Here is a 12,153-nt window from a genome sequence, read left to right as displayed (position 1 = left end):
CTGTCTGCTGTGTTTGTGGAGTGTTGACATTAGATAAAGATCCTCTCAGTTTGGCAGTCACTCCACTGTCCTGAAAGAAGAAAAAAGCTGAACAAGCTTGAATGCCCTTCAAAAGCAGGGGGAAGATTTGAGATATTTCAGAAATACTCACTGTGGGGTCTTACCTTGGACTGTTTGGAATCTGCAGAATTTGCTCTTCTCTTGACCTGCTACATGTTCAGATCTGTGGAACCAAATCATCTGTAGCCAGAGTGAGATGTGTAGATTAAGATACAGAAACACTTTTGGGAGAGTGAAGCTTTGGGTGAATTCATGAAACAAAGGGAAGGTGTGGTGTTTCTTATGCATCTGTTGGCATAGCTACCAGAAACATCCTCTGCTTAAAAAGCACAGATATATGTGAGTTCTGGAATTGGCTTGAAAGGAGCAAAATCTCATTAATTCATCTTTGATTTTATTGCCCTAACTGTTGAGGGTAAGGGAAGTCACTTTCATTAATATGGAGGTTATTTTTAATGCCCTGGGCAGTAAAGAAGTAATTTACAGTGTGAATATGTGGTGTTCTTTGAACAGTACAGTGGGAGAGTGCTCAGTCAGCACAGGAAAAAGGGAGATGCTTCTGCCACCATGGCTTGAAGTTATGGTAAATTTAAATGTGTTTTCCCTGTGAAGTAAAAGATTGACTGGTGTAGAAAGAACAGCTTGTTAGGTCACGTTGTTCCTTGGCTACCAAATGCCTAAAGGAAGCAGGATTAGACTACAAGGAGGAACCAAAAAAATAGGAGTAGTAGAGAGAAGATTCAGAAAAGATAGGAAATGGAATTCAAAAGATAAGAAAAAAAGCCTTCATCCTGTTTGGGATGTTGGAGAGTTGACCTAGAAAATGACAAATATAGTGCATGTTTTTAAAAGGCAGAGAAGAATGGAGCTGGTGATATTTAGACCTATGTCTCCTGGAAGAATTCTGAAGCAAGTAGTCAAACAATTTTTACCTCCTACTTAAGAACAAATTGTGCTGAGCTATTCCAGTGTTGTTCCATACATAGTCAATGGGCATTATTCAGAACAAGAGCAGCAGATGTCTTGGATGCTGTTATGGTTTTATTAGCATGCACTGGGACATGGTCTCTCATAACTTGCTTTTAAAATTAAGAAACATTGTGGGCAGGAAAGTTTCAGAGAATTTACAAGTGTGGAAGGTGGTAGGAGGAGGCAGGTGTGTGCTTTTTGTCTTGTCTAGTTTTCTAGCTGGTAACATAAGGAAGTGGAGATCAGGCTAAAATAATTCTTGCATAATCACAGATTCACAGCAAAAATAATACAGCCCTGGAAGGGCTTGTAATTTTTTGAAAGATACTGTCAGTGTTTGGGATGTTTTGAGTGGACTGAAGAAGTGGCTTGGGATGAGGAAGGGGGAATAGAGTGTGTACAGAGGAAACCTGAAAAGCAGTCAGTGCTTCAGAGAAGAAAATTCACCGTTCTGAGAAGGTCAGACAAACACATACATATAAAACCTTCCCCAAAGGAAGACAGCTGCTTGCCCACCGTGCCACTGAACAGAGAAAAAGGATAAGCTGGTTGTGGCAAGCTACACATTGAGTTTAGCTTGCCAGCAGTACCTGAACTTATTTCCTGGAGTATCTGTGGGATTTCCACTTAGGAGGCTGTCAGGAATGTGCTTGTTAACTTGGACAGAGGTGTCAGGAATAAAAGCTGTGGTTGGTGCTGCACAGCAGGAAGCAAACTGGTCTCAATTACTTGGACTGCTGTGTAACAACAAAAGCATTTTTTGGAGTCCCAATATAAGACCAAGTCTGAGTCACATCAGTGTAGTTTAGGGGGCTGTGGTTACCATGCAGATACTGAATCTGTTGGCACTAACACTCTGGCTGTCCCATCCTTGCCTGCAGGACAGGTGGCCTGGAAGCGCGCGGTGCGCGGCGTTCGCGAGATGTGCGACGTGTGCGACACCACCATCTTCAACCTGCACTGGGTCTGCTCCAAGTGTGGCTTTGGGGTGTGTGTGGATTGCTACAGGATGAGGAAGAAAAGCTCACATGAAGGTGGGAGTGCTTATTGCTCCCTGAAACAGAGGGAGGAGAGGGGAAATAAAATCTGTGTTGGACTTGGAAGTCAATGACAGCCTTAAACGAGCCGAAAAAAGCCTTCCCAACCACAAGGATCTGTTGTAGGCCTGTGGTTGGATGTAAGAAATGAGCCAAAAAAATGAGCAAAACAAACCCTTCCCAACCCAAAGGAGCTGTTGTAGGCCTGTGGTTGGATGTATCATTAACAGTCCAATATGTGGCTTTCCAGAGCAGTAACAAAAAACTGTAATGGTTTTGTTTTACAGATGATGACTCAGATACTTTCTCCTGGTTTAAATGTGTGAAGGGGCAGGCACATGAACCAGAGAATCTAATGCCTACACAAATAATTCCTGGAAAAGGTATTGGAAATATTTGATTGACATTAAAATGTGCTGTAGGATTTTGCTGTCTTTTGTGTGTTGTTGATAATGTACTGAGTGAGGTTTGATTTTAATAGTAAAGTTAGTAAAAGCTTAACATTTATTATCCAAAGACAGGAATAGCATATGTATTTAATACTATTTTATTATCTTTGACCTTTACAAAGAAGTAGTGCAACTTCTTGTTTAATGATGAACAGTATTCACATATTAGTGTTTAGCTGCACAGCACACACAGTTTCTTAAAAAGTCCTGGTGACTTCTGGATGTTGTGATTCAGTGTGAGCTCATTTGTGCTTCTTTCCTTTCAGCTCTCTATGATGTTGGTGACATTGTTCACTCCGTGAGAACAAAATGGGGAATAAAGGCAAATTGTCCTTGTGCAAATAAGCAGTTCAAAGCACTATCAAAGCCAGCCCTGAAGGAGGATTCCAAACAGGTATTGGCACTGCCTCTGTGTCTGTGCAGTTAAGTTTGTGTCAGTCTATTCTTGAAGCCACTGCCCATTTGGCTTTGTAGCCCTGACCTCTGTGACAACCCCACCACATAGGGACAATTTGTATTCACTGTTCATCTTTCTGATCCAGCTCTTCTTTGAGTTTTTGGGGAAATCTCATTGTGTCCCTTTGATCCTGAGGCCTCCATAGTTGACTTATCCTTGAAAAAGGCTCAGCGAGGGTTTTTAGAGCAAGATTGAGAGATCCCTTAAGAGAAGAAAATAAGAAAATGAAGAACAGATGAGAGGGAATGGTAGTGAAGTGTAGGCTATTCCTTGGGTCCTGGGGATAATAATACATGCAGCATCTAAAAGAGTGAGTAAGGTGGAAGAGTACTGGGATTCATAAAAGAGCTAAACATGAAAAATATTGAGATTTAGAGGAATGTAGAGAATCACTGATTTCTCTGGAAATCTGGTAGGTTTGCTTCTCTGTATTATAAAAAAACCAAAACAAAGGAAACCCCACAAGATACATATATTTATAAATGAATGTAGTGTATTTTTGCTTTTGAAAACAGAGCACAAATGAATAGCCTGGTTTGGAAGTATCTCACAAGAAATGGGATGAATTAAGTGATTTTAATTTTGTTAGATGCTTATCCATAACCTTATTTCGAAAATAAATGTCACCTTAAGTGTAAGAAGCAGGGTGGGCTTGATTTTGGTGTAAGTAATGAACAGAAGAGACAAAAAATGTTTCAGTTGTTGAAGTGTGGAAGGTAGTTATCAAAAGTTAGCATTCAACTGACTTGGCTTCAGTCTTCTGAATCAAGATTCCCGTGATTCTGGACAAAGAGCTGCATTAAATTTATCTGCACATCTTTATAGAATTAGTTACTGCACTGGTTGTGTGAGGATATGCTCATTAAAGATTGAAACATTTTGTATTATGTCATGTTTAGAATCCTTGCCAAGCATCAGCAGTCAGTGAGAGGTGAAATAGAGAATGTAATGGTAGGCAGTAAAAGAGCAGAATCATTTCTTAGCTGAAAATTGTTTGAGCAGAGAGAGGAAATGTCACCAGTCATGCAGGAATCCCAGGGCAAAGCTGTGGTTTTGTTTAGTCTGTTCCTAGAACCTCCAAATGACCAGATAAATCAGGAGATGGACAATCCCATGCTTGGATTGTGCTGGCCAGGCCAGTGCTGCACTCAGGCAGGTGTAGCTCACACCTGGCAGGTGAGTGCACATTTGCTGCCACCTTCAGAGAAAAATTTAGGAATGCTCTATGTCTGTTTTAGTCCTCTGAACTGCAGCTCCAGCTTAGCCCTGGCCTGAGCATCAGCTCTGACTAGAAATGTGAGAACTGCTGTTGAAACTGCACTTGGTTCCCAAAGCAATCCCAGAAAATGCACCTGGGAAACTTGGCTCTCTGTGCTTGTCTTGAGGGGGGATGGACTCTGGCTGCTCCTAAATTCCAGAGATCCCAAATCCTGCTGAGCTGCCACCTCCTGATCCTGACTGCAATGCTGACCTCTGGTGGAGATCACACGTTTTGAGGGCCAAACCATTTTACTGTTCAGAGGATGGGTTTGGACGTGCTGTTTCTTGTATTGCCTTTGTGTAGAGTGTTTGTGTCTAAACAAGTTCTTGCTTTGCTTTTTCAGCACTTGGCATCTGGGGACAGGCCTGGCCTTCAACACAACAGTTTTGTCCTGAGCCCACAAGTCACTACACATGATCCTCCTCTGAAGTCAGCACTTGGAAGCAAACAAACTGCTTCTGTAAATACTTCTCCTTCATTAAATTGGTTTTCAAACCTAACCAGTGGAAACGTGAATAAAGAAAACAAAGGTATGTGTAGAAGCAGTGAAGAGTAACCCCTTTGTGGCTGTTTGTCAGAAGAATATAGGTCAGACCCAGCAGTATCTTGTGCTGAGTGATGTCACTGGCCTGCTGGGATGAGTCTTCAGTGGCTTGGAGTAAAGCCTGGCAGAGTTAGCATATTCTGTTTCAAAAACTGGATTAAAACCCTGTTGATGCAAGTATTCTTGGAAATTCAGTTTGAGAATTCTTGTTGTTTGGGGGTTTTGGTTTTTTGTTTGTGGTTTTTTTGGTTTTTTTTTTTTTTTTTAGAATGTGAGGTTTTAAAAATGTTGGTTTATTGAAGAAAGTTAAGTGAAAAATATTTTATGTGCATGTATTGGGAGAAGATTTTTATATATGTATATACATGTACATATGTACATGTATGCATGTAGGAGGATATTGTCTTGAAAAAACTTCAAAGTATTTCCACAGTTATTAAGTATTCTCACAGTTTTCCTTTCTTCATTTCAGAGAAACTTCTCATACCAATTTCAAAGAATGAAAATAAACCTCTTCAGACACTCCCTAGCTTAGCCAAGCCAGCTGCAGCTCTGCAGACATTCAACAGTGCAATATTAACCCCTGTGAGCAACAACAACACGGGCTTCTTGAGGAACCTGTTGAACTCTTCTGCAGGAAAGGTACAGGAAAAATTCTGTCCTACAATTTGAGTTGATCCCAGGCTTAGATTCTGTTTAAACCTGTGAGCAACTGCCACAGGCAGTTTATTTTCTTGTCACAGTAAAATTGTCTTCATTTGGGAAAAAGGACTAATTCAGTTTCAGTGCTCAGTTAGGAGTAGCTTAGTGGTGCTAGGTCTTGGTGAGGAGCTGGGAGCTAAGGGATAAAGCAGATTAACTTCCTTAGGGTAGAATCTGGTAGCTGCATTGATTGGGATGTCTTTTAGACTCAAAAAAAAAAGGCACCAATGAACTTGCAGATGGAGGAAAGAATCTTCTGTGGTCTCTTCCCCTTACCTCATTTGCAGCCTGGTTCACTTCAGATGTTTCTGGGCTTTGTCTGATCTTACAGAGGTTATTTCAAAGTGATGGGGAAGAATACTGGCTTTGAGAGTTCTTTGTTAAAACTGAATTTCTGCCCTTTGATATAAAGCAAGTCCTGTTCTGGGTTTCTGCAGTGTTGCTGAGATGCAAATCAGCAGAAATTGTTGTGTCAGAATTCTGTAGATAAAGTGTAAGAAATGGCACTGGCATTTAATGATGGTGCCTTTCTAGACAGCAGAATTCTGCAGTTGTTGGTTTCTCTGCACAATTGGATCTCAAGTGAAAAATTTTCACAGTGGCAAATACTTTCTTTAAAGCCTGCAGGATAAGGCAACAGAAAAGAGCACTAATTTTTTGTTGTTCTTTCATGTGTTTTATCAGACAGACAATGGACTGAAGAGTACACCCAAAATCCTTGATGACATTTTTGCTTCCCTGGTGCAAAACAGAGCCATTACAGACCTGCCTAAGAAACCTCAAGGGCTGACCATAAAGCCCACCATCATGGGCTTTGACACACCCCACTACTGGTTATGTGACAACCGCCTGCTGTGCCTGCAGGACCCCAACAATGAGAGCAACTGGAATGTCTTCAGGGAGTGCTGGAAGCAGGGACAGGTATCCTCATTGCCCTGCTTTTGCCATTTGCAATTCAGGTGCTTTGTCCTTCAGCTGAAGCACAGCTACTGTTACTGTAGTGATAAGCAAGGTTAAACCTTCATCAAATGTGTGACATGAGCACTGTTACATTTCCTTATCTAAGGATCTGTTTAAATTTGTTTCTAAGCACAGAGCTGCAATTATGGCTCAATATATAAAAAGCTGTGGCTCTATGTATAAAAAGCTGCCTCAGTTTGAAATAGAATGCTCAGATGCATGGTAAGGCAGAATTCTGAAGCATTCATTTTGCAAAATGCCTGCATTCAAATGCTCGGTGTATTTTATGTATTACCCTGTTGTAGTTAGAATATTTGGTGTTTAATTATTCTTCAGAATATGTTCTTTTGCTTTCTAGCCTGTAATGGTGTCAGGAGTGCATCACAAGTTAAATGCAGACCTCTGGAGACCAGAGTCATTTAGGAAGGAATTTGGCCAACAGGAAGTAGATCTGGTTAACTGCAGGACCAATGAAATCATCACTGGAGCTACTGTAGGGGATTTCTGGGATGGTTTTGAAGATATTTCAAGTAAGTACTGTGAATTTTTGTTCCAGTAGGTAGAACACTCAGCAGCAATAATTCTGTCCTAGCACAGATTTGTGATCCATGAGCAGCGTACAAGATGTTCAAGGATTCCTCCTCACCTTGGGCAGTTTGGTGAGGATGCATTGCAGACATTTATGCTCGTAGGATTGTGGCCTGGATTAAAACTCATTCCCATGAAGTACTCTCCTTCAGGAGTATGTTTGGCTGCCTTTAGTCTTTTGGGAAAACATTCTAAGGAAATCTAAGATCTTCCTAGCAAGTAGGCTCATCTGCCAGCTTTTTTTTTCCCAATTGAGTGAAACAGAAGAGCACAGGTAGGGATGGTGCTCACACCTTACATGAGTGCTTCTGTTTTAACTTGAAGGTACTACTTTGTTCTGAGGAACTTGAAGTTACTTTGTACAAAAATAGATTTAGGGGAGGTGAGCTTGAGGTTTTCCAGGAGATTTAACAGTTGCCATTGCATTTGGGATTCTACTTTGTGTCTGTTACTCATCCTTATCTAAGGATCTGCTTTACTGTTTTAATCAGTTGTAAGCTTAGAGTGTTTCATACTTGGGGCAAGAAGAGTGGGAGGTGGAGACTCACACCTTTCTTTTCTGTTACTTATCTTTGAAGAGGTTTGACTTCATCAGCTGCTTTTGGCCTCAAACCAGTTTCTGAGCTAAATTGTAGGAAGTGCTTGGGCAGGGAAGCAGTAAGGGCTGCTTGTCTTCTGACATCTCCTGTTGTAACACGTTTGTCATGAGAGTGATACCCTACTGTGGTATCAGAGGAACTTGTATGTCTTCAGTTCTACATGAAAAGTTGTGGAATGAACATGATTTTAGACTGAGATAAAGATTTATTTATCTTAATTCTTCATATTCTGGATTATACAACTGTTAAAAACAAAGACTTGTTAATATTTCAAATTAGGTCGCCTGAGAACAGAAGAAGGAGAGCCAATGGTACTGAAGCTTAAGGACTGGCCTCCAGGAGAAGACTTCAGAGATATGATGCCCTCTAGGTATGAATTTCCAGAGGAAATGTTCATGGTTCTGTGGCACACCCCCAAAATAACGGACTGTAGGAATATTCCTGGGTTTTGATACCTGCCTCACCTTTGAGCAGCAGTTGATGCCACGTGAACACTTCTGTTTCTCACAGATGCCTGACATAAATGGAAATCCTGCACAAGTTTAATGATAAATTTTTGTGGTTCATTGTGTTTGTTGCTAAGTAAAGTGAGCACCTGAAATTGCTCCTAAAAGTCTGGATCACTTTGAAATCTGAAGTTCAGTTGAAGCTTAGTTTTTGGCCAAACATTTTTAAATATTTGGACTTAAGCTGTTTGATATTCCTTGAGATGATTACACAATGAAATAGCATTACTCCAGAGCAGTTAAATTTATTTGCTGTATTTCTGTGCCTTGTTTGTTTGGCTCCTTTTCATGGTGTCCAGCAAACCCCCTGAGGGAAAGAGTACACTTCCTCAACTGGAGAGAGCTTTTGTTGCAGTCTGGTTTTGGTTTTATCACTACCTAATGTTAAATTTTGCTGCATTACCTTAGGTTTGATGATTTGATGAAAAATATCCCATTGCCAGAATATACCAGGAGAGGTGGCAAACTCAACCTTGCCTCTCGACTTCCCAACTATTTTGTGCGACCAGATTTGGGCCCCAAGATGTACAATGCCTATGGTAAGGAATTTTTCACTCTCAAGGTCACACTGACCACATGCTCCTATTGAAATTTATTGTAGATTATGTGAATCCTTGCTGTTGTAGACAATTTGATTAATCCCATGTATCAGAAAACCTGAGTTTGGCTCATCTATAGGTATCAATGATATCCAGAGCATGATATGATTAATTTTATTGAACATCTTTTTGTCCAGGTGGTTTCAAGCCAATAGTAATTATTCTCAGACTTCCAATCAACTTGCTCCACAGCCTCTTGCCTGTAGCTGGCAATGTGTATTTGATGTTTTGCTGCTTCTGTTGTTCTCCTTTTTGTACTGTATAATTTAGCTTTTAATCTCTCCTTGAGCAGTTTTTTCCCATGTCTGGTTCATCTGCTGTCACTCAGAAGACATTTAAAATGAAGCAGCAGTGTGGCCAGTAGAGAGATGGTGGATAGTAAATTGTGTATAAGCTGCTGCTTAGAGTGAAAAAGAGACTGTTTTATCCTAAACTGCTGTAGAAACCCTTTTCTAGCAGGACTTAAACATGACTTTTATATATCATAGAGGCTAGACAGAGATACATTGATCTGTATCAGCCTGTCAGCAGATCACTTGGGAAGCCACAAGATGGAGCAAAGTCCTGGATAGGATGCAAATTGCTCTTCTGGAAGCATTTGTTGGTAGAAGGAAAAGCACTGTCATCTTCTCAGAAAGTGCTTCTGACAGTGGTGTACCATTTCTTTGTCTTACTAATGGATCTGCTACTCCTTTTTCCCCTCTTTGAATCCTCCCCCAGGATTAATAACACCAGAGGACAGAAAATATGGCACAACAAACCTGCACTTGGATGTGTCTGACGCAGCCAACGTCATGGTTTACGTGGGGATCCCCAAAGGCCAGGCTGATCAAGAGGAAGGTAAAGACTTAGTGGTGTCTGGGGGGATATTTGTGGCCAGAGGGAAGATCCTGTGGTGTAACTGCTGGTGTTGCTTTCCACAGAGGTGCTGAAGACCATCCAGGATGGGGACTCTGATGAACTGACAATTAAGCGTTTCACTGAAAGCCGAGAAAAGCCCGGAGCTCTGTGGCACATTTATGCTGCCAAGGATACAGAGAAAATCCGGGAGTTCCTTAAGAAGGTGAGCTGCTCATCTTAAACACTGATCTTCTGCCTGTGGAGGCTTGCAAGTCTCTATCTTTGGGGCTTTTCTCCTCCTTCATATCCTGGTTACTGTGGAAACAACTTGAGTTGTATCTAAGACAAAACTTCTATGCCTTGATTCTTGTAGGACCTGAAAAGAGTGGAGAGTTGAAGCTTGCAGTTACCTTGTATGCAGAGATTCCTTCTGCCCACTCTTCTCATAGATGAGAAATGTTACATAGTGAACAAGAAAATAGCTGGTTTAGATTTAAGGAAAAGCAGTTTAATTTGATCCTTTTTCGAAGAAAGTGAGATCTTTTTGAGACATGTCAGAGCAGTACATGGTACATAACACTTTTCCTTGTTCTCTCTCTTGCTACCTTTTTTTTCCTCCCTGCCTTGTTGAGATCTGAATTAAGGGTGGTATTTTGTTTCATGTTTTCATGGGAGTTAAGGGTTTTGTAGAGATGTGCTTCCACATCCAAAAGGGCTTGTTTCAGTGTTCACATTTACCTCAGATGGTCCAGAGGTCTTTGTGGTCTTAATGGTGAAACTTCTTTGGTGATCTGAAAGTGGAAAGAGCCAATGTGCTTATATTTAAAAAGATAAATTGGATTATCTTAACAGCTGTTGGCCTGGTCAGGCTTATGGCTTTCTTGGTGGAAGCTGGGAGAGGCTGCAACAGACTTATTTAATATTAACAAAGAACAAATCTTATGGTTGATCAAACATGATACTGGGTTTGATAAGCATTAGCACTTGGAGTTTTGACATCTGTGTCTCACACCTCAGTCCCTTGTATTACGCTTGCTGGCAGGTGTGGGGCTTTCAGTAGCTTTTAGTGGAGTAGAATCAAGCTGTTTATCTCCTCCCAAATGAGTTTTTGGGCTACACTCCTGGGTGTAAATGGCTGCTGCAGCAAGTTGGATTTACACAGCAACTTCTTGCAGAAATTCTCTCCCCACAACCCTCAAATTTCTGGCCTGAAGTGCTTGTTGTGCTTCCCAGTCTCGTTTCTCTTGAAAATCTGGTTTGCATCCTCTGGGTCAGTGAGCACACACTGACTGATGGTGCCTCAAGGCAGACACCTGCTGAATTCCACACTTGGTAGTGTCTTCCAGTCACAGGCTGTAGAGTCACAGAATCTCAGAATGGTTGGGGTTGGTGGGGAGCTTTGAGAACATCTCATTCCAACCCCCTGCAGTGGGCAGGGACACTTTCCCCTCGACCATATTGTTGAAAGCCTGGCCTGGAACACTTCCAAGGATGGGGCAGCCACAGCTTCTCTGGGCAACCTGTGCCAGTGCCACACTGTCCTCACAGGAAAGAATTTCTTCCTAATTTTTTCTTCTAATCTAAACCTCCTGTCCCTCAGGTTAAAGCCATTGCCCCTGTCCTGTCACTTCACACCCTTCTCCACAGCCCCTCTCCAGCATGAGCAATGTCAGAGCACTGGTTCCATGTGGGCAGTGGTTCCCAATGTGAACACAGGCTGCTTCTCTTGCCACTGTCAGTTGGGATTACTTGCATTTTCCACACCCACGTTTGCAATGTGTCTTTGAAGCCAGTGGGACCTGAGCAATGTTGAAACCTTGACAAAGATCTGAGTAAAGATCCACGCTTCCATTGTGTAACTCTCCTAGCTGAGCACATGGTGCAGGTCCCTCTGGCACACGGTTGTGTGGAATACCACAGATACAACTTGTCTGTCCAGTCAGACTGGTGTGTTAAAATACCTGTTGTCTTGTGACTTTGCCAGGTTGCAGAAGAGCAAGGCCAAGAAAACCCTGTAGATCACGATCCCATTCATGATCAGAGCTGGTACCTGGACCGATCGCTGAGGAAGCGCCTTCACCAGGAGTACGGAGTTCAAGGCTGGGCTATTGTACAGTTTCTAGGAGATGTAGTTTTCATCCCAGCAGGAGCTCCACACCAGGCAAGCACCAGGGACATGGAATGGCCTGACTGCTTGGGCTGCCCTTTGAGCACGTGCCTAATGCTTGTTTGTTCTCTCTAGGTTCATAATTTGTACAGTTGTATTAAAGTTGCAGAAGACTTTGTATCCCCAGAGCATGTCAAACACTGCTTCTGGCTCACTCAGGAATTTAGATATCTGTCGCATACGCATACGAACCATGAAGATAAATTGCAGGTAACTTCCCAATGCTCAGTGCTCTTGACCCTTTACTAAAAACCCACTGAAACACTGTTGGAACCAAGGACATTCCTCTGGCTGTCCTGAGCAGCCAAGACCCCTGCCAGGGGTTTCCGAGACCCTGGCACAGAGCCCAGAATGCCTGTGGTTGTGATTATGACCCATGGAGCAAGTTACCAACCTTAGATGAAGATCTGCAAGC

At 42.0% G+C, this 12,153-nt stretch overlaps 1 protein-coding gene across 1 annotated transcript in view; it reads left to right on the top strand.

The window, feature by feature from the left end:
* KDM3A (lysine demethylase 3A) overlaps positions 1-12,153 on the top strand; it is a 30,969-nt gene that overhangs the window by 16,199 nt on the left and 2,617 nt on the right. The window contains exons 13-25 of the mRNA XM_084204678.1: positions 1,911-2,063; positions 2,354-2,449; positions 2,782-2,909; positions 4,577-4,763; positions 5,250-5,419; positions 6,164-6,400; positions 6,798-6,969; positions 7,906-7,996; positions 8,541-8,671; positions 9,452-9,571; positions 9,655-9,794; positions 11,556-11,732; positions 11,814-11,948. Coding sequence (XP_084060804.1) covers positions 1,911-2,063; positions 2,354-2,449; positions 2,782-2,909; positions 4,577-4,763; positions 5,250-5,419; positions 6,164-6,400; positions 6,798-6,969; positions 7,906-7,996; positions 8,541-8,671; positions 9,452-9,571; positions 9,655-9,794; positions 11,556-11,732; positions 11,814-11,948 — 1,937 coding nt within the window. The remainder of the gene's footprint in view (positions 1-1,910; positions 2,064-2,353; positions 2,450-2,781; positions 2,910-4,576; positions 4,764-5,249; positions 5,420-6,163; positions 6,401-6,797; positions 6,970-7,905; positions 7,997-8,540; positions 8,672-9,451; positions 9,572-9,654; positions 9,795-11,555; positions 11,733-11,813; positions 11,949-12,153) is intronic.

Source organism: Fringilla coelebs, assembly GCF_963513975.1.
Source record: "Fringilla coelebs genome assembly, chromosome: 4".
Taxonomy (NCBI): domain Eukaryota; kingdom Metazoa; phylum Chordata; class Aves; order Passeriformes; family Fringillidae; genus Fringilla; species Fringilla coelebs.
This window is presented reverse-complemented; position numbering and strand designations above follow the sequence as displayed.